Source organism: Patagioenas fasciata, chromosome 2 (assembly GCF_037038585.1).
Source record: "Patagioenas fasciata isolate bPatFas1 chromosome 2, bPatFas1.hap1, whole genome shotgun sequence".
Taxonomy (NCBI): Eukaryota; Metazoa; Chordata; class Aves; order Columbiformes; family Columbidae; genus Patagioenas; species Patagioenas fasciata.
In genome coordinates, this window is record NC_092521.1 from 64,274,889 (window position 1) to 64,295,095 (window position 20,207).

Here is a 20,207-nt window from a genome sequence, read left to right on the forward strand (position 1 = left end):
TGTACACAGGGTACATATCAGCATGCAGATAAAACAGTATGAATTTAAAATTAAGTTTTCCAGATGACCAGCTGATTCTTTTATACCCTCTGCAGTCCTACCTAACTTTTTTTGAATACAAACATTGAAAGCAATTACAGGAAAGATGTTTCAGTGACGTGGGGCACTAGTAGTGTTTTTGTGTCTCATTCTGATCCGTATGTGTGTATGTTAGAGCTTTCCTGCATTTTTTGTGACACAAGTTCATACACAGATGATTCTGTGAGGGTTTGTGAGCCCTCACCTGTGCCTGTAGTGAGGGCTTTTTAGCGCTCTAGTCAGGTCTGGGCTTTGGAAAAGAAACCAGTAGGTGGTAAAACAAGATTTAAACCAGAATTACCTTTTCTCACAGGCATAGGTAGGAGATGAATCTAATGCAGTTAAAAGGGCTTTCATAACATACCTTCATAGCATTGAGGTATATATGAAAGATTTTTCTAAGAGAATGTGTCAGAGGGAAGAAGTTGACTTTACACCATGAGCAGAGGAAACCTGATTTTAGGATAAAAAAAAATTGAGGGAGTTTGGAGGTTACATGATCCTGTTTCCAGAGTGTGTGTGGTTTTCTTAGTCCTGATTCAAGGTTTTAATCGGTCATCAAAAAAGAATAAAAATAGTTGGCTGCACCTAAGGTTCACTGTGGACTTCCACGTATGTAAATGCGGTACATATATTAAAGGTTTGTCCACTGCAAATCCTACTTGTGGCTACTTCTGAATATATTCCAGCACTGTCCTATATGCCAGTTTCTCATGAGTCTCTTTTCTTGATCCACTGATGCCTCTTACAGATTGGCAAGTCTGGAGCAGTGATGAAAACTGCTGATTCAGGGCTCAGTTTAGAGCGCAGGCAGCTGTAGCAGAGCATTCACTGCTTTTGTAGCACACAGAAGCAGCAGTGGTGGCTGCACGTGGGAAGCTAATTTATTACATCTCAGTGTGTTTAAATGTCAGAACAAGTGTTTCATATTTTAAAAGGCAAACAAGTACAGTTGTGGGTCATTTTCAAAACAACTGTGTTGTTCCTTCTTAGCTTTGCTTTTGTAAAATACCTTTTATGTTGTAACTGGTTTGGAAAATGGATTGGAAATGAGGAAGAAAAATTCTAAAAATTACAAGTCTAAAAGTGTCATAGTGCTGTGCACCAGAATAATGCTGTGATCTTCCAGGTAATGAAAATCTCAAAACCTGACGTTAGCTTTTGCTTGCTGTGCTGCAGACGCTCCTTGAGTCTATGGTGGATGCAGCAGAAAACCTTTGCCCCAATGTGATGAAGAAAGCTCACATCCGTGAAGACCTCATTGAGGCTAGCACTGAGAAGATTTCCATCCCACGCACTTTTGTGAAGAATGTCCTCTTGGAGCAATCTGGAATTGATATCCTCAATAAAATTAGGTACTTTAAAAGACTATTCTAACAAAATTGGGTATAGAATTTGGATTTTGGGTTGTGTGTTTGTGTAATAGAAGATTTTTTGAATGTTTTTGTGACTTACAAGAAACCATATTAAGGCATTCAAAGAGAAGGAAATTGTCCTACAGGTCTGGTGTACTTACAAGATTTAAATATTTGGAATCTCCAGGGTTGTTAACTTGATCACTAATGCATGCATTTCTGTCTTACTTAATAAGAGTTTTGGTTTATGGTACACAAATAACATTTTCGTGACTGATACGTTTTTTTTTTAAAAAAAACCTACTGATGTTCTCAGGTAACACTGAATTACTGTAATAGAAGGAAATTGTACTTATTTGCTTTGAGTGTTAACAGCGCTTTGTCTGTTACTGGTCTTGTCCTGTAGCTGTAGCACTTGCTTTAAGCCTTTTTGTTTGTGTGAGAGTTGTGCACAGCAGACAGACTTAAAAAATGGAAACTTGGATATTCAAACTGCATGCAGAAACAAACTGCAGCCAGAAAGATATTCGAACTGGAGCAGAAACAGTTACCCTAAACATCTCTTAGTTCCCTCTTAAAAAGAAAAAAAGAAGAGAAGCTTTTACCTGACCTTTTACTGCATTTTATTTTAATAGTAAATATATACCAGAGAATATATTTATGCAGTATAATGTGGTTGCCCTTACTTAAACCTTTGCAGTTGCCTTCATTTGGTTAAGGAATCCTCTCTGCTTGATGGAAAAGCGTGTCATTTTGCATTGGGATGCTAATATCTTTGTAGAAGAAAACACTAAGACTTAGAAGTTGGTTTTGCAGAGTGCAGCAAAATTGGCAGGAAAAGGTGTTAAAGACTTTAGCTATGCCTTCAGAGTGTGTAAAATGGTTCAGGGAGTGAGTTTTCTTCATTGAGACAATAATAGTGCCACTTCCACCTGTAAAAACTGCAACTGTCAGGGGGGTAAGGGTACCACATTGTCACCCTTCCTGACTTACAGCATTTGAAATTAATATGTAGGTAACTGATGGAAATCTCTTCACTCTCATTCTCTTCCCACCGTGGCTTGGCTGCCATTCTGCCTCCCTATGGCTTGCTTTGCCTTTCCAAGGAGTTTCTTACTTTTTTCCACAGGCTTTCTGCAGCAGTAGTGCTAACCCCGGGCGGAAATAGCTTTGTTAATCCAGTGCAACTCAGTCGAGACATAAAAACCCAGAGGAGGGCCACAAAATTGTTGAAGGGTTTGAAGGGGAAGCCATATGAGGAGCGACTAAAGTCACTTGGTCTATTCAGATTGAAGGGGACTGAGGGGAGACCTCATGGTGGCTACAGCTTCCTCACAAGGGGAGGAGGAGGGGCAGGCGCTGATCTCTTCTCTCTGGTGACCAATGACAGAACCTGAGGGAATGTCAGGAAGATGTGCCAGGGGGTGTTTAGGTTGGACATTAGGAAAAGGTTCTTCCCCCAGAGGGTGGTGGAGCACTGGAACAGGCTCCCCAGGGAGATGCCATGACCCCAAGCCTGACAGTGTTCAAGAAGAGACTGGATAATGCCCTCAGACACATGGTGTGAACTGTGGGGTTGTCACATGCAGGGACAGGAGTTGGACTCCATGATCCTTGTGGGTCCCTTCCAACTCAGGGCATTCTATGACTCTAAGTGTCAGTGAAGCAGTTGGCTTGAGGAGGCAGGAGAGATGGAGGTTTGGGCTGCAGCTCAGGCGTACGTGCCTGTGAGCTGCAAATCAACTGCCCTCCTCAGCCTGAGCCTTCAGTACTGTGGCCAAAGACGGGGCCACAGGGGAGCAATTCAAGGTACATATTTCCTTGGTAGGAAGTTACCAGTGAAACCTCAGTTCAGTGTACAGAGTGTGTTGGATGTTCCATGTGTGTCTGGGTAATGGGAGTGGACAACATGAAGTTCCTGAGACAGAAAGTGGTTACCTTGAGTGAAAAAAGAAGCAAAGTTGTGATGGCAAAGTCTGGAGAAGCAACACTGTACCACTGTCCTTCAGCTGACAGACAAACACAAAACAGAGCTGAGGAAATTAGTGGATTGTAGTTCAGTATAGTACTGTTAAACAGGTAGCACTGTCCTAATCCCGTGCATCTGAGATTCATGTTTCTCTTTCCTCAGTGGTGAAGTATTCCATACTGAGTTTCACATGTGGTTTTTATTCAGCTCTCTTACCCAGATGTTTTCATTTCAGCTCTTAGAAAAATGTTAGAAGCAGGTTAAATATGGTACAGAGGCTCTTGTGTTTACTGTGTGATTCATGAGTTTATTTCTGAAACCTGCAGTCATGTATCCTGACACCCTCTAATGTTTTACTTCAAATAAAATGACAGCGCTGTGGATAATCGTCACACTGTTGAACATGTAATAAAGACAAAATTCTCCTGCGTGAATTCAAAATTTGTCTCGTTTTTAATCCTCACACAGTGAAGTAAAGCTGACAGTGGCTTCTTTCCTGTCTGACCGAGTTGTAGATGAAATCCTGGATGCACTTTCCCATTGCCATCACAAACTGGTGAGTATTTGCATGGTTGATATCTGAATATGCTGGGTATCTTAACAATGTCATTAACATTCATAACTTGTTCAGTTTCTTCTTAGTACAGCTCTGTTTTGAAATTGGTCTTATTTTCTTTGGCATCACTGGCATCATTTGAAATATGGTCATGGAACTCTTACCTCTTTGCTTTAAGGAGCATACAGCCTTGGAAGAGGCTGCATTATATATTTGTCCTATTATGTTTTGCACTGTTGTCAGATGTAAAAGTAAAAATGCCATCAGGATGTGACATTGAGTCATTAGTTAAGAACAGTGCCAGTACTGGTCCTGGTGAAAAGATAAGCGTTGGTTGCTCATGAAATGAGAGGTAAAATTTCATTCTTTTGAGGAGGGACTGCTGAGACCCTGTTCCCTGAACAAGTACATTGTGAGGCTACCTCAGAAATGTAGGTATCAAGTTTGAAGGGAAAGGATTAGAAACATAGGAAAGGAGACACTGTTATCTGAAGGTGCTGAGCTGTTTGGAGGCACAGTTATTTATTATAATGGTACTTGCTTCATCGAGACTAGAGGAAATAAACAACTGCGTATCCACAGAAAAACATTTTTATTTCCAATATGGTGGGCCTCTGTAAGGATAATCCAGTACTGTTTTTTTTTCTTAAAGAAGCTAGTGGGTGTTCATTTTCTGACTGAAATTGCTCTTCGTTTCTAATTGAAATTACTCTGGCTTCAGCTTGCAGTCGTGAGTTTTTTTCAGCTGCTTTTCCCCACAAGATAAGGGAAACATATATATTTCTCTTTATTTTTTCTCTGTGAAAGTCCTCATACATAGAAAACAAATCACTCTTTTTTCCTTTATTTCCCCCCTCCTCTCTTTTTAAATTTTTTTTAATAAGTAAATTAGAAGACTGGGTCATTCCAGGGTGTGTCCTCATGATACAGAGCAGCATTGTGTAAAGGTACAACCTCTGCTCTCAGGAGCTGTGCAGCAGCACCAGCCTGCGGTGCGAGTGGCCACATGAATTACCTCCAGTTGGTCCTGGAACAGGTTCAGCTGGCATCAGCAGTGGGCTGTTGCTGTTCAGTGCTGTTGCACAACTTGGACATACCCTGACTCTTGCACAGTAAATCATTTTCTCCAGCCTTTGAGTCACTTCAGTAATAATCCACTGCACTTTATCCAGCTGTTTTAAAAGCTTCTTTTAAAATTATAGTCCCCAGAACTAGACAGACTATTCCAAAGTTTAACCAACACTGTATATAGGAGCGATAGTGATTTTTTTTTTTTTCCTGGTATTCTTTACTCATTGTATTTACATGGCCAAGGAGGTTCCTTCTTTTTGTCAGAGTTTCAATGGTAGCTCATTTTCAGGACTGGTAGATCCCTCTCCCATCAATGGCTTTTGGACACTTGACGCTTGCTGCTTTTCAGGGTTGTGTCCACAGCTAATTGTCAGTGCTCTTAGTTCAAAAGGAATGGTTGTCTGTACATTTGATTTGAGTTGATTTACTTTGTGATCCATTTTGGCCTGCATTAGTTACAGGTCGCTTTCACCGTCTAAGTCTCCTACATTTCTGTTAGCTGCGGATTATTTCAGGTAGTATAGCACTGATAGGAAAGTTGAAGAGCACGGATCTTGAAATGCTGAGAGAGGAGCTCCTGTCTAATTTGTTAGTGTTAATCTTCAACCGACAGTTGCAATATGAGAGCTGGCAACTTGTTCTTAATACACCAAAGATTAAATGCACTGATACAGTTCTGGGCCAGCTCCTTAAGTTGGAGTGTCACATACTACTAATTCAACCACCTACAAATGCCTATAGATGTTGCATTGACAGAGTAACGTTTGAGGCAAATTTGAAAAATAAAGCTTATTCAACAGGACCAGAGTTTGCTAATGTGATTATGATTAGCATTAATTATTATTCTGGGCATTTTAGTGTGATTAAAGAGAAATGCATAGCAGCTCTCCAGTTGTTCGTCATGAGCAGACACTAGACTAAGTGAGCTATAATTGAGTCAGGTCACCTGTAACCTTTTTTGAATGTTAACAAATATACAATCCATTGGTTGTCCGGTGTCATGCTGCTGTTCTGTAGTGGACTTACAGCTCTTCCTAGCTGCCTCTTTGAAAACTTTTGTGACTAACTGATTTGGGCCAGCTGATTTTCAAATACTTGCTTTTAACAGATGTTATTTAATATTCTCTTTAGTTACAAGCAGAACTGGAAAATATTTCCTCATCTTCCTGACAACAGGAACCCACTTCATTCCAAGTACAATCCAGGGTGGTTTATATAACATTCTCTGTGTTCTTAGTAACAGTTTTTGCTATGCAAGTCTAAACAAGGATTTTATTGTTGATAGAGTTTTTCCTCTCTGATACTTTAAATATCTTATCACATACATCTATCACTGATTAAGTTTTTTTCTTTTTATGGTAGCCCCTACCTATTTCTTCAGTGAAACAGAACTGAGGTTTTTAACAAAGCTGGCATTTTTTTTGAATAGCAGTGGATAACGTTTTGGCCATCTAATAATTATCGACATTATATTAGCTGAAATTGTACATGTCTTTGTGTAATTTAAAAAAACAAAATAAAAAAGGTCCAGGACAAAGCTTCTCTTCCACCCTTTTGTTTTCTTTATTAGTAGTATAATTATGCTGAGGAAGCCGCATAATACTATTATAAGTCGAAAGTAGGATGGCTTTTTATCTGACCCTTTTCATTTTCTTTTCTTGTATTAGACTTTCTCCCTTCCTTTTTAGAATGTGTGATAGAAGGAGTTTTCCATCCAAAAAAAAAAAAAAAAAAAAAAAAAAGGAGGAGGGGCAGGAAGTAAAAACTTAGAAAAAAGAACCTGTGTGAAGATTTACACACACACTGAGCTTTACTTTTCTAATTGGCCTTCTAAGATCTGTGATCGCTTAAGCTTTGTAAGCTTTCTGTTATGGTTTGCTTTGCCTTTTTTAATAGTTTGATTTATGTGTTCCTGTCTTTATCCTTGCCTCCAGGCTGACCATTTGACTAGACGTGGCAAACCACTTCCACAGCAGGAATCACTGGAAATTGAATTAGCTGAAGAAAAACCAACTAAACGCTCTATCATCACAGTTGAGGAGCTGACAGAGATCGAACGTTTGGAGGACCTGGACACTTGTATGGTAAGACACATTCCTCAGCCTGCAAATAACTGGAAGAAAAATGCTTTTCAAAATGCCCTTTGGCAATTTCCTGGTATCAGGAAACTGGAGTTAGGAATTGGCTTCTAGAAAAAATAAATTCTAGCTTGTGAACATTTTGTCTGAGTTGCATATTGGTGTTCAGCTTCCTGGATAGACTTGCTGTAGAGTCAGCCAAGTACAGCTCAAGAGAAGGAGCAGCAGGGTTGCTCCTTTCTGCAGCAACTATCTGTTGGTCTCCATAAAACAAAAGCACACCTTCACTGGAAATACCAGCTTAAAATAGTTTGCTTTCAAATGCGTTCACCAAGATTTGGTTTGGTGCAATATTGGTCCTACCCCCACAAATCCCTGTGAGGCGTGGGGCATTGACTGCATCATCTGGGTCATCACTGGTACTGTCAAGTTCCACACACGTTCTGTAGCCAAAATTCAGTAATCATTTGGAGCCCTAAATCCTATGGGAGAGAGATATCCCAGTAAAATGTCTAGTATCTGAACCCTGTACCTGTAAGTTACCTTTTGCATGCTGGCTTCGTATATAGAAAAATAAGGTAAGCATTCATTTTGATCCCCTACTTCCCCCTTTAAATTTATTATTGCAGCCTATTGTAAATAATAATACTAGAAATTTAAAAAAAATAGCTCCTGTCTTTATCTCATATCATCATGGTTATGTGAAAGGGTCATATAACTGTGCTGTTAGCTTTCACTTTGGTCATATTAAAAGAATGGAAATGTGATGGTGCTTACACTCTTTAAAAGATACATTAGATGCTAACGGTACTTGTCTTCAGAAGTGATTATACCTCTCTTCATTTTCTTCATTCACCCTCATCTTTCACAGAAATTCAAATACCTTTGTGACCCAGATTCTCATCAATATATAATTTCTGGAGAGAATGAAGCATCAAATAAACACAAGACAGTAATCTGAGTGCTAAAGAACCTGTTTATTAAAAACTAATCCATTTTTAAGAGCTGCTTTTTGCATCCTGGATGCAAGTGATATTGGTTGATGTTGTAAATAAATACAGCCCAGAGAGGCTAATACAGGGGTTTTTACTGAGCTAGTTTTCTGAGTTCTGGCTACTAAGAGCATCTTAGTAACTGCAACGATAGCGATTTCCAGGTGACAGATTTTAACTATGGGAAAATCATACAGATTTTAAATATTGTCTTGGAAAAATTAACCTGATTTGTGGCAGTTTTTAAGTGTTGTACAGATGTTTGCATGGGAATGAGGAACGTTCTGAAGGGGTAGCAGTGAATGCTTTGTGAACTAGTCAGTGCAGGAAACAGATATGCTGAAATGTTTTACTAGAAAGAGAAGCATATGGTTTTATGAACTATAATTATGAACCTAATTTCCTTTGATTTATTTTTAATCTTAAATACGAAGTAGCTATTTAAATCCCACTTCCAAAATGGCATTAATCCAGAACACTGCCTTGTTTGGGCGTTGGAAATCCCTAAGCATTACGAAGTGTAATGCTAAAACAGATCTTAACTGTGTGAGTAGATGGTGCACCTGGCTGTGTATTCTGCAAACCACAGATCTGACACTTTGAATTGCAGCTTGATTTTGGGCATGTTTGGGAGCCTGGCCCCCTATTTTTCAAAATACTATGGAGCATTAGATGAGGCTAATCAAGTCATTGAGATGCCAGGAAAAACTCTCCTATTCTAAGCTATTTCTTTTCCATAAATATCTGTCAGTTTTCTCCAACTATTTGTCAAGATGTCTGGGGAAGGAGAGATTTGGGGCTTGTAGGAAAAACTGGATCTAGATTCAGTTTTGACTTTATGGTTGCAGGTAGATTACATAGCACTGAAACAAGGGGAATGACTATGATTGAGGTAGATTATTTGGAATAAAATACTCATGAGCTATTTGTTCATATGCATGGTTTGAAATTGGAAGATGTGAAGGTTTGTTTATAAAATTCAGACAGGCAGAACAGGGGTCTGGAGTCTCCAGTGCTGATGACAGAGCAAACAGGCAGTGGAGTGTTTCACTGCCTGCCCACGTGTGCTCCAGAGGGATGCAGAGTGACTGGGGCTGAGTAGGTTTGCCTGCGAGACTAGAGAGTTGCCATCTGTCCACTTTGAGGTTTGATATGTATGAACAACACAGACAAGACAGAATGAAATGTCACAAACGGGGCCTTGAAATGCCCCAATGGAAAAAAAACCAACAAAAAAAAACCAAACAAAAAAACCAACCAAACAAAAAAAACCCCAAACAAACAAAAAAAACTTTTAAATATTATTTCTAGTATTTTTCCATTATGGGAATTAGGTCTTATTAAATAGCAAACTATGCAGTTAAAGCTTATTAGCTTCAACTTAGGTTGTGATTCTTACATGCCTTTAATGATGGCCAGAGAGCCCATAATGTGAAAGATCTGTCAGTCATACCAGAATTTGCTAGTCTGTTAAATGACTTCTGAAAAACTCTGGGAGTGATTGAGTGGTTCAGCATAGGACATGATAGCTGCAACATTATGGACCCGGGAGCTTCTGATCTCCCTGAGCTGCAGTACAGTAAATTGGTGTTTCCTTTTTTACAGCTGTCTTAGTTGTCTATGTTTGATTAGAGCTAGGTTGATGATAATAAGGCATTAGATAGAAGTTGTGTGCAAGTAAGATGGAAATAAAAATCTTTATGCAGAAAATTACTTACCGTTCTCAGATTAAAGGAAAAACCATAGCCTGCTTTTCAGAGCTTAAATTCAATCATGAATTGACTTCATAAAATAGTACAGTTTCTCTAAATTTTTCTGTGCGTATATGATAGGAGTGACACATTTTAAACTGATATATGCATTTAAAAACTAACTTTAAAGCACGCTTTTTTACTGGGATTGAATATCGTGTATCTTGTTACGTGTAATTGTGTAGGTAGATACTAACTGATTTGATTTTGCGTAGTGCTTCTGGTTGTACTTTATTCCTTCATAACCATTAGTTCTCTGCAGAAGTGAGAGAGATTAAATGGTGCTCAATTCCCCGCCAAAAGACAATGGAGCATCTTTGTTAAAGTGTGTTTAACAGTTACATTCTAGAGCTTTTCTTTTTTTTTTTTTTTGAGCTATTTGAATGTTGGTTTGGCTTCCACATTACTAAAAGGAGATCGCCAGAGTTGAGCCACTATTTGAAGAAAATCTTCAAAATAAATATGTTTTTACTAGAAATCTGTGTACTCATAATCTCCAAAATATCCATTTCAGCAATATAATTTTATTGCTAAAGTTAGCAACAAGCATACAGAAGGATAAGTATTGTTTTTAGAGCAAGGCAGAGGTTATTTGTGTTACCAGGAGGTATGGTAGGAAATAGTTTGAAACGTGTAAAGGAATTGTCAGTTGTAATGCACAAGTCTGCTTATAAATCTTCCTTAAAGCATTTCAGTGTAAGATTGAAATGCTTGGATGGTAAATTATGTGTTTACAAAAATGCTTGTAGCTAATAGAAAAGAACTGCCTGTGATGAATATTGAATCTTAGCCATTTCTTACCTATTTCTAATTTTAACCACAGAGATGGTTCTATGACTTTAATGGAGGAAAGCTTAAAAAAAAATAATCCCATGAGCTATATATTAATGTTCTAGTTTTTATTGAACAATACATTTTACCTCTACAGTGGAGAAGAAAATTTGCAGTAGTAGCAGAACACTTCTAGATCAGCGATGTGCGTTTTTTCCTGGGAATGTACTAACTGACCTTTGTCAAAGATTTAGCAGATTAGCCCAGTATCCAGGTGAAGACTTATAAACCTGAGAGTTCTAAAAGATAAGGAGTGAATGGACCTCAGTGTTTTCAAAGAAAAGGGAGAAATTGCACTCACCACACCAGAATTAAATTTTAAAACAAACAAACAAACAAAAACAAAAAACAACAACCAACACCTCCCAAAACACCATCTGAAAGGTTTTCTGTCCCCACCCATTCATCCAAAACAATTTAGAATTAAAACAAGAGAAACTTCTTCAGTGGCTTTCACCAGAGGAAGGAGATCATGATGCAGACTCGTATGTGCAAATGTGCTGATACTGTGGGAAGAAAAATGAGAGATTCTCTGGTATGCCTTGACATACTACCGCATCTCCTTCTTGTTGCTCTCTGTTTACCTGCAGCAGAACTGCCTTGGGCATGGACAGTCAGCTTTTGGCTGAAGGACTGAATACCTACTGCCATAACACCCCAGTTCCTGTTGGACTCCTTATGTTCTCCTGTGCTACAAATAAAGCTCTATGACATGCTTAAGCCAGCAAAAATCACTGTTCTTGCTGAAAAAGAGCATTTCCACATTTGTCCTGTACGCTGCTCTGTCTTTCCTGTCCAGACATTCACACTCGTATGAGTGCTTGCACAGCCTCACTGCAAACTGGGTGTGGGAATTGATTCAGCTAAAAATGAAGCTTTCTGCGGAGGATTTCTTTCCCAGGATAGTTCATAGACTGACTAGTTCACAAAGCAAATCTTGAGCAGCAGGAACAAGCAGGCAGGGGTGAGGGCAAAGGCAGTAGCCTGGATGAATGCCGGATTAAATGGATTGTGACACTTGAGTTTCTCTCTTGTGTGCATTAGCAGAAACGGGCCTTTGATGTGTAGTAAATACAGCACTCTGCAGGAAGCTAGGAGCTGGCATTGTGGTATGCGAGAGTATTCTTGGCTTCTGAAAAGGCTTCATCACAGGCATGTGAGCAAATCTACTTCAGTGGGAGGGCAGTAATATTTCGGACTCACCCTAAATTAGGAGAGTTTATGAAAACATCACCAGGAGGGGCGCAACAGGGTGCCAGCGTTGCTCCCCATCCAGTGCCCGGGCTGAGAAAGTGAGAAACAGAGGGAGCCCGTGTGATAATTTTGCAGCATTTATAAATACCTTATTTGCAAGTTGTGTGTTTATATGTTAGCCTCACCATCACTATTAGGATTGCATTAATTTTAATTGTGAATATTTGTTACCTGTCTTTTCCTGGGTTCCTTTAGATATAGTTTTGCAGCATCCTCACTGCCTTTAGAGGTCCTTATCTGTGTCTATTCAATGCCTGTTTCATGTGTAGACTACAGACTACTGTCTCCTTCAGGCTCATGAGAAGTTATGTGTTCCCAGCTGAAACACTTTAAAAGAAACCTGGCTTTCAGTGTCTTTTAATTGCTCTCTTTGAGTGGAAGAAGGTGATAGATAATTGATATAAACTATGTTTTTGTTAAACCAGCTGAGATTTCTTAGAGCTCAAAGCAGTCTCTCATAATCTAGGTTACATTATTGGCACAATATGAAGTAAATGAAGAATGTGACAAACTACTTCTAGTAACAGCACTACGTGCTTGATTAAGAAAGAAAGTGTAAAATTGGAGGCAGATTTCTGCTTAGGTTGAAACAAGAATTGTGAAGTGCATCTGCTGGTTATTCTGTGTTCATTGTGGTACTTTTGTATCAGGAGCTTGTCTTCCCACAATACTGATGCTTTGTTTTGTCTTAGCAGACCCAGATTTGTATTGAGAGTGGAGAGGAGGGTGTGTAGTTACGTCCTTTGTGGCAGTAGTTGTCTTATGGATACCGAGTTTCCATCATTTAATTTCATGTGTTGTCAAAAAGCCACATGGAAAGGAGAGTTCAGTAACAAAGCACTCACTGAAACGCTAGTCTGGAGAATTTAACCTCCCTGCAGCAGTTTTAAGCTGGACTGTAGCCTGCTGGTGGACATCCATCCAGTTCAACTGACGTGGTGACAGAGGTGACTGTCCCTACCTGGTTTGCTTGCCCTGCCAGGCAGCACTCACCCATGCAGCCAGCGGCAGGGATCACCCAAGCGCTCACTTACCTACTTCAGGTAAAATTCACAGGTTATGAGGACAAAGCCCTTTTGCATGGGCTGGATCAGGAAACAATTGAGTGGTCCCTTTTGCCAGCAGAGCTGTGGGGTCAATCAGTGTTCAACATAAATAGATCCAGAATTATCTTTCCACAGCCTGTTTAACACAGGCTGCTCGTCGTTTCCTGTGGCAGATTAACAAGAGCTCCTTTGGAAGAGGTCTTGCCAAAATGTAGATTCTGTAACCTTTGGCAGAGGGACAACAGCAAACAGCATAAGAATAACCTCTAATGGTGACATTTCTGTAGAGCACATCTGTTTGCAGCCATAATGCTTCTTGACTCAATTAATATCTGGCAAGCTGACCTTGCCAGGTAGCTGAGTTTTCTGTATAGGTTGCATGATCCCTTCTACTGCTCTTTGATTTTTTCAGTGTCTCAACTAAGTTGGCCAAAGTTACTCATCTGTGTTGAGTGGGGGATTCTTGTTTACTCTGAAATTTGGAGAGCCTACTAAAAGCAGCACATGCACAGCCCTGTCTTACTGAGAGTGGTTCATGGTTCTCACTTCACCACAAGAGCAGGAAGCTTGCGATTTTTTTCCTCTGAAAAATTCACACCTCATGTTTCAGGCATAAGGAAAAATCACTTACAGGATGAGAGTAGGGAAAGTCTGTGTTAGGGCAGGCAGTTACTAAGTACTATTAGATTTTGCTATATTTTGTCAAGGAAAAGGAGTTTAGGATGAGCTAGATTCCTGGAATCAGAACTTTTAAATAAATAAATGAAATCCAGAGTGCCTAGTGCCAAAAGGCTAGAAAGACAGCTTCCAAGTCATCAGGTCTCATCCCTGCTATCATGAACAGCTGCAGCACACAGTACTATTCATAAATTTATCAGGCTTCCTCTCAAAACGTCTTTCTCTGACTAGAGGGGAACTTAGAGGTAAATAGATACTTTGGCTGTTATTCAGGTCAGCTAAATCCCCATTGTGAAATTGTAAAGATCAAATTACTGTGGATTTTTGAAGTCAGTAGTGACAGGATTGGAATACTGATCTGAAACCAAAAGCACCAAAATTGGTGCAAAAAACCTTCAAGTAAGTAGATGTTAAAGGAAACTGAAAGGATTGAGTGGGATAGAAAGACAAAGAAATTGAAAAGTCAAAGTATTTTCAATCAAAGCTCATCAGAACCTGTTTATTTTGTACGTTTGAGCTGTGAATCATTTCCAGTACCATGGTATTTAGGTAGTCCATGGCAAGTTTGCACTTATATGCTCTGAGCAATTGCAGAATCTGGTGCCTCATTGCCAGCCAGCAATTGGTTCCTCACTTGTGAGTGAGCAGTTCTGCTTTGCAAGGCAGGCATCTTTCCCTCCCTTCATGCTCTTTCTGTCCTTCTTGGGTTCATGTGCTGTCCCTTGACGGTCTGACCAAGCAGCATTATTAAAAGTCACACTTAGGTGCTAGCTCTCCATAGGTGAGCCTTGAGTTTTGCCATCCTCTCTTGGGTAATTATGATTGACCCGGTTTATCCATTTGTTTTAAAGAAGAAACTCTAGTTTCAAAACCAAATGTCTGTCTCCTCAAGTATTTCTATTTTCCATATAGGATCTTAGAATATTTGCTAGTTGTCTATTAAAATATCTCCTGTTTTTAATAGGGAGATACCTTGATGTACTAGTTCCTGACGGGGCTTTAAATGAAGAGGTTTTTTTCAATGTTTACGTTCACAAAACATATCTCTAAGTGGCTGAGAGTTATGTAGATTTAGTGTGCGTGCTAGAAAGATGTCTGAGACAAACTTCAGTGAGAAAATAGCAGCAGCTCAAATATGCCTGGGTTTTCAAGGGTAGAGCTTCCCATCAAATTCTGAGCAGGAAGGCTACTGGTCCACTTCCCCATACAGGATGAAGTGTATCTGATTCACTGTGATGAGTCTCCCTGTAGCATTTCCCCTTTGAAATGTCACTGCTTCGTCTGTCCCCAGAGGGTCTAACAATGGTGGGAAGATGACTAGTCATTTTTGCCTGGATGACTGCTTATCCTTTTGGTAGCTGTTCACTTCAGGTTGTCAGAAGGAAGGAGAGATGCAGAAGTTGTGTTGGTTTTCAGTCCTGGGAAGCTGTAGGGCAGGGAGATACAACATCATGACTTCCTGTTCATGAAGTCATAGAAAGTTTTGGTTTGGAAGGACCCTTCAAAGACTGTCTAGTCCAGCCCCCTAGCCATGGGCAGGGGCACCTCCTACTAGATCAGGTTGCTCAAAACCCCATCTCACCTGACTTTGAACACTTCAGCCGTACCTTGCCTCAAACTTGCTTTAATGGTGTTATTGCCCAGGGCACCCAATACATATGGTGACTGTCTTAAATGAATTGCCTAAGAGTATCTTAAACAGCTTTCTAACCCTCCATATTTGCTGAGTTTAAGAGCCTGTTCTTTTTGCTATAAGGAAGTTTCGGTCATGAACAAAGTAATGTTTGCATCAGTGTTTGCCAGCTGAACATAGTGAAAAATGACAACCAGCCATCTGATCTGCAGCAACTCTCCATGTACACTTAGTTTTTAAGTAAAATAAATTAGTTGGAACCATCCTCTTTGTTAGTCTTAAAGCCCAGCTGCTGTAGAAGGCACTCTTAGCCTCTTCATGAGCAAGTAGAAAACAGAACTGATGATACTGAGAACTGCTTTTTCTCTTGCAGGTGGGAGTTGTGTGCATAGTTCCTTGCAGGATATTCATTCAAAACATGAAATAAAAGATTCAGTTTAATAGGTTTAGGAACTGCTCAGTTTATTCATGCATCTGTTTTTTTACTCTTCATAATAAAAGCTTTGTATATATATATATATATATATATATGCAGGAATTTTACATGACTTGAAAGATGCAAGTGCAGAATTATTAATTAAAAGAATATGTTGAAATACTTGGCAAAATATCACAGTGTACATGAGCCACATCTCAGCAAGTAGAAGAGCAAAGGTTTCTTCGCTAGGAAAATGAAATGAGCTCAAGGGCAAATCTATTGAGCTTATCTTACTGCAGTGCTACTTCTTTGAAAAAATGTTACTGTACAGAGTAATTCTAAAGGTCAGGCTGGTTGAGATGAAACTAATTGAATTACTTCTGAACCACAGCTTTTTCTCTAGAAATTCAGCTCTTGAGGAAGGGAAAGAAATAAACATTTGCCTTGAATTCATGTATGGATTATTTGTTTGCCATATTTATATACGATATGTATATTTATGTACTTCCATGTAGAGGGCAGAACTCTGAAATATAAGATCAGGACTAGATCCTCTGCTGGTGTAAAAATGCATAGCTGCTACATTCAGGACAGGTGGATCAAAAAAAAAAAGCAGCTTATATTGCAGCTTGGCCTTGGTTTCTAAACAATGTGTTGGTGGCTTTGCTCTCCTGTAAAATACTCTATTAGCTGTCAGGGGTTTTAGCATTGTATTTAACTTTCCAAGGACAGTGGCACTCAAGGGGGAGATTCTAAGGACAGTGATTCAGGTTACCATCACTGCTAGTGAAAAGTACATAGCTAAAATTCTGCAAGCCATGCTGAGGGTTTTATCCTGGAAATCATGTTATAAGATCTTCAGTAGTTGAAGTAAGCAATAGCAGCTTTCTGGTTTCTGAGACTTTCTATGCAGATGGAGAGACACCTCTGTGTCCAAAGATTCATATGCAAAAAAGCAAAGTGGGTCAATTTACTACTCTGTTTTATAAAACACACCTGAAGATTTTTCTTTTTTTTTTCTTTTTTCTTTAATGAGACAACAGGTGTGTGACATCTCTGTCAAAGGTAGTTAGGAGACTAGAAGAAGCATGGGAGATGTTGATTGACTGAGATGGTGTCATGGAAACTCTAGAGGCCAGGATTCCTTACAGGAAAATAAAATAGCAGGGCTTGTGATAAAATGCCTAGTTTTCTTATGCCTCTTTCTTAGAAAAGGCATACCCCAAAAAATATATGTAGCTGAAACAATTTATTACTGGTTTAATACGTTCTGGAAGAATCATTGAAAACACTTTTTTCTGGCAGCTCATTCCCAGTGGGTACATTGTTATGATTCCCCAGTCCAATTTCTGGTTTTGTTTGGGTTGAATTTGGTTGGGATTTTTGGTTGTGGGTTGGCGTTTCGGCTTTAGCAATGGACCTGTGTGCGCTGGGAGGCAGACCACTTTATTTTGCAATTACGCTGAGAACAAACGAAGGGGAGGGTTGGGTAGCCTCATGATCAGGGGTCTGAAGACTGGCATTAGGTTTCCTGCAGAGCAGCCAGATTCCTTGGTGACTTCACGCAAGTCCCTCAGTCTTTGCTTTGCTTAATGGTGCTTCCTTGTCCAACCTGCTGCGTGCTGCGTGCCTCCCTCTCCTCCTTCTCCCTCCTTACTCCACACCCACAAGGTTTTTAGCACCTTTTAACTTTTAAGCTGCGCAGTAGTCACACTCAGGTGAGATCTGTGAAGTGTGGGAGCTACTGTAAACCCTTGCTGGATTAGGACCTTAGACTGTAAACTCCCCACATCCTGGGATTGCTTCCTGTTACATATGTACTGCTTCGTACTTTGGTCCTAATCACATTTCCAGCTGCTTGTGTAGCATAAATCACTTTCCTGCCTATGCATTAAATACACAGAACACACTGGAGTACTACCAAGAATGGCCATCTGAAAGAGAAACCCTGTTACGGATTGATTTTTAAAGTGTGCTAGAAATTTATTTTTGAGATGGTTTCAGTTTTAAAGATGTTTCTGAATGAAATCTGCAGTCTCTCCAGCAATCTCAGATACTATGTGAATGGTAGAAGATGGGCAAGAGAAAATAGAACGTGGATTCTGGCAGGGATATGGAGTAAGAGTGTATGTGTGTGGATAGCATACAGAAATGAGAGTAATTATGAGGTTTGTCTGAATCACTACTAGTTGAGAACTCTGCATAAAGCCAAAGTTTCTGAAGGTAAAAGAAAAGAGAAATTAAAACCAAACAAACAAAAAAACCAAGCTGTCCCTCAGGACAGTAGGAATATAAAGGAGTGGAGCTGTGTGCAAGAACACTGTTCTTAATATTCAAAGATAGCCCATCATCATATCTTTAAAACTTTTAGCTACAGTTAAGATTAGAAGTATGAACTGTGACAAGTGGGTCATTATGTTTGAAAACGTCAGAGTATTGAAAAACTGACCTTAATATCCCTTCAATAATTAAAGGATGAATTTCATATTATGCGCAGGCTGGTTTCACTGCTGATAATTTAACACCAGTGTGATATCTCTTTAAAAATGCAGCACTTTCTTGCTGAGAAGTTTAATCCAGACCATGACCATTGACTTCTGCCACAAACACTCTGCTAATGCCTGTGGTGGTGTTGTAGCAGCAGTTCCCATTCAACTTGGAGACAGAACCTCACTTCTAATAGTTGTTTGTTCTTACTCTAAATTAAGGAGGAGCATGATATGATTGTTCATGTTCCACACAAGAGATGGGGTATGGCGTTGCTTCATTTCATATGATGGCTGTGCTGCTTCATTTTGTTTTCTTTCAGTTTTTTGAAGGGGAGAGGAAAGGTCGTGATATATTAGTGGCATAGCATTCTTCTGCTGTACCAAACATGCTTGAAAGGGCTGTGCCTCTAAACCTCACTATGGGAAGGAGAAATACCGCTACTTGGGCTTAGGTTTATTTAAACCTCAGGAGAACAGACTTGCATCCCTTTTCTTTCAAGAGACGCTTTGTTTTGTTTTCCTTGCTCTCCTGTTTTTCAAAAAAAACTGCTGATTTTTAATTCAGAAGCTTCCTTCAGACTAGGAAATGACAGAATTACAGTTTTTCCTCACTACTGGCACCAGCAAAATGAAAAAACACGGTACATTGGGACAGCAGGTGGCAGGTTGGCACCATTGATGAGTGCCGTATATTGGAAACAAACATCTGAAAACCTGAATTTGTCTCAATATAAATAAAGCAAGAGAGTTCACATCCTTCTCTGGTTATCCTCTGGAAACACAAAGTGTATAGCACCTCTAAATGCAAGGGATTTTTACTTCATTCTTGCATGTCACCTTTCCTGCTAAGACTTCTAAGTGTTTTGGCTTTAGTTTTCTTTATTTTGGTGACTTCTGGTTTTGCCTCCTTTCCTGAGAACTGCTATTGCTTTGTCTTCCCCATTCATATTCTTTTTTCTTTCTTTTTTGCTGCATGGAGACTCTCTGCTGTACAAGTGTAAGTATTTTTTTAGCTCTGCTGTTTCTGGCCTACTTGTTTACGTTTTTGTGCTCCATTTGCCTCTGTACTGCCTCATGAGTCTCCTGGGAGACTCTAGTGCCATCCACCTGCACCTACAAATGAAACAGGCAGCAGTTTAGGGATGAGATTGGATTTCACAAAATGGTTCAGCTAGTGTAGCGTCTGAATTTAAAACATCCCTTGGCTTTAAGACCAAACCAAAGCAAAGTGCTGATGTTGGAGGTATAAGCACAAACGTTACTGCTCAGAAAGAAAATCCACTGATTTGGTTTGATACTCAAGCGTCATCCAGCCTAATGAAAGAGTGGCTTCAGTATGGGCATAAACTAGAGCTTTCTTGCCACTAGGGTGGAAGAGATGTCAGGGGTTATCTCAGTTTGTTCAGTTGTGTTTTCTTTGTCAAGTTGGATCACCTTGAGCTTTTGACTGCTGTTCTTACCTTTTTGTGCTGTCACTATTAATGCCTTCTTGAAGCTGAAAACAAATAACATTGTTTTGTAGGAAGGAAGGTTGAAGGGAGACTGGTTGGGAAATTGAATTTCAAGAGGGAAGGGGAAGTTATTCATTAATTTGTCCGAAATCTTTTGAAAGGGAAGTGACAGGAGGGTCACAGAGCATCCCTATATCTCATAGGGTTGAATGTAAATTACTTTGGAGGAGAAGGAGAAGGAGAAATACATGGAAATTAGCATATCCCTCAGCACTGGGAGTAATTTTAATTATCTATATAATCAAGGAATGTAGAGTATTTGAGGCTGTTTCGAAGAGCACATTGTTTTCTAGCACTCAAAACGAAGTGATTTTAGTTGTTGTTTTTAATTCCCAAGGTGGTAGTGTTCTTCCACAGTTGGTAACGTAATTTAAGAAAACTCAAGAGACCTCAGATAGTGTTGTGAGGGAGTCAGAAGGGAGGGATCTGGAAAAGTGATCATGGGAAGAGATCCTGGGAGTTTAAAGTTAACTTGAACACTTGAGAGTGTCTAACTC

The 20,207-nt window shown here is 39.6% G+C and overlaps 1 protein-coding gene across 6 annotated transcripts in view; it reads left to right on the top strand.

Annotated features, from left to right (window-relative positions):
• CARMIL1 (capping protein regulator and myosin 1 linker 1) overlaps positions 1-20,207 on the top strand; it is a 195,907-nt gene that overhangs the window by 147,009 nt on the left and 28,691 nt on the right. For 4 of the 6 annotated variants that reach the window (XM_065830887.2, XM_065830885.2, XM_071804322.1 and 1 more), the window contains 4 exons: positions 1,258-1,433; positions 3,871-3,958; positions 6,964-7,113; positions 19,179-19,196. In XM_065830887.2, the coding sequence (XP_065686959.1) occupies positions 1,258-1,433; positions 3,871-3,958; positions 6,964-7,113; positions 19,179-19,196 (432 nt within the window). The remainder of the gene's footprint in view (positions 1-1,257; positions 1,434-3,870; positions 3,959-6,963; positions 7,114-19,178; positions 19,197-20,207) is intronic. The other 2 variants (XM_065830888.2, XM_065830886.2) reach the window with 1 other exon arrangement.